The following is a 689-nucleotide window of genomic DNA, read 5'->3' on the forward strand; positions in this document are numbered from 1 at the left end:
GGCAGCTCCGGAGGCCCCTGTGCGCACAGGGACAACTTTACCTGAGACTTTGGGGGTGGGATTGCAGGAGAAGCCCCCGTTAGATTGGTCAGTGTCTCCGAAGTCATATGTCTCCCTGGGTTTGGGCTTGTATTCCCGCTTGGGACGCGAGGAGGCCTCCCTCATTCTGGAAGAAGAGAAAGAAAGGTGGATAAATGGAAATATGAAACAGAACACGAGATCCACGTGGTATTTGCTCTGCTCGGTGGCTACGCCGGGGAGCAAATTGGTTTGTGGACAAGAATCTGCACAAAGTGGGGTGTTCTGAGGATGGATCTTGCCCAGGGTTTGGGGCCTGGCTGCAGAGGGGCCCAGGCTTTGCTACGGAGTCCCAGGCAGCTCAGGCCAGCAGAGGCCACTCGTGCTGCAGCTCCAACGCTCACACTTGGCAGGATCCTCCCCGCTCTCCTTAATTCAAACCAGACACAGGATCCACTTGGCAGTTTCTTCCACGAGGAAAGAACAGCCGCACGTCGAACCGCCCCGAGAAGCAGAGGCTGCCCTGGTTCTGACCCTGCGCCCGGCTGAGGAAGGCCCGTCCCCAGCTCCACAGGGAAGCCCCAGATGCAGCAAAGCCCTCTCCTTCCTTGGCCGGGGCTTGGGAGATGCTCGCTGAGGCGAGACGGTTCCGTGCAAGTCACGGCAGGCCC

At 59.2% G+C, this 689-nt stretch overlaps 1 protein-coding gene across 1 annotated transcript in view; it reads right to left on the reverse strand.

The window, feature by feature from the left end:
- Window positions 1-689, reverse strand: part of SH3GL1 (SH3-domain GRB2-like 1) — a gene marked incomplete at its 3' end in the record, with an annotated part of 6877 nt that overhangs the window by 472 nt on the left and 5716 nt on the right. The window contains exon 7 of the mRNA XM_010154029.1: window positions 42-166. Coding sequence (XP_010152331.1) covers window positions 42-166 — 125 coding nt within the window. The remainder of the gene's footprint in view (window positions 1-41; window positions 167-689) is intronic.

This window comes from Eurypyga helias, unplaced genomic scaffold (genome assembly GCF_000690775.1).
Source record: "Eurypyga helias isolate BGI_N326 unplaced genomic scaffold, ASM69077v1 scaffold20246, whole genome shotgun sequence".
NCBI lineage: Eukaryota > Metazoa > Chordata > Aves > Eurypygiformes > Eurypygidae > Eurypyga > Eurypyga helias.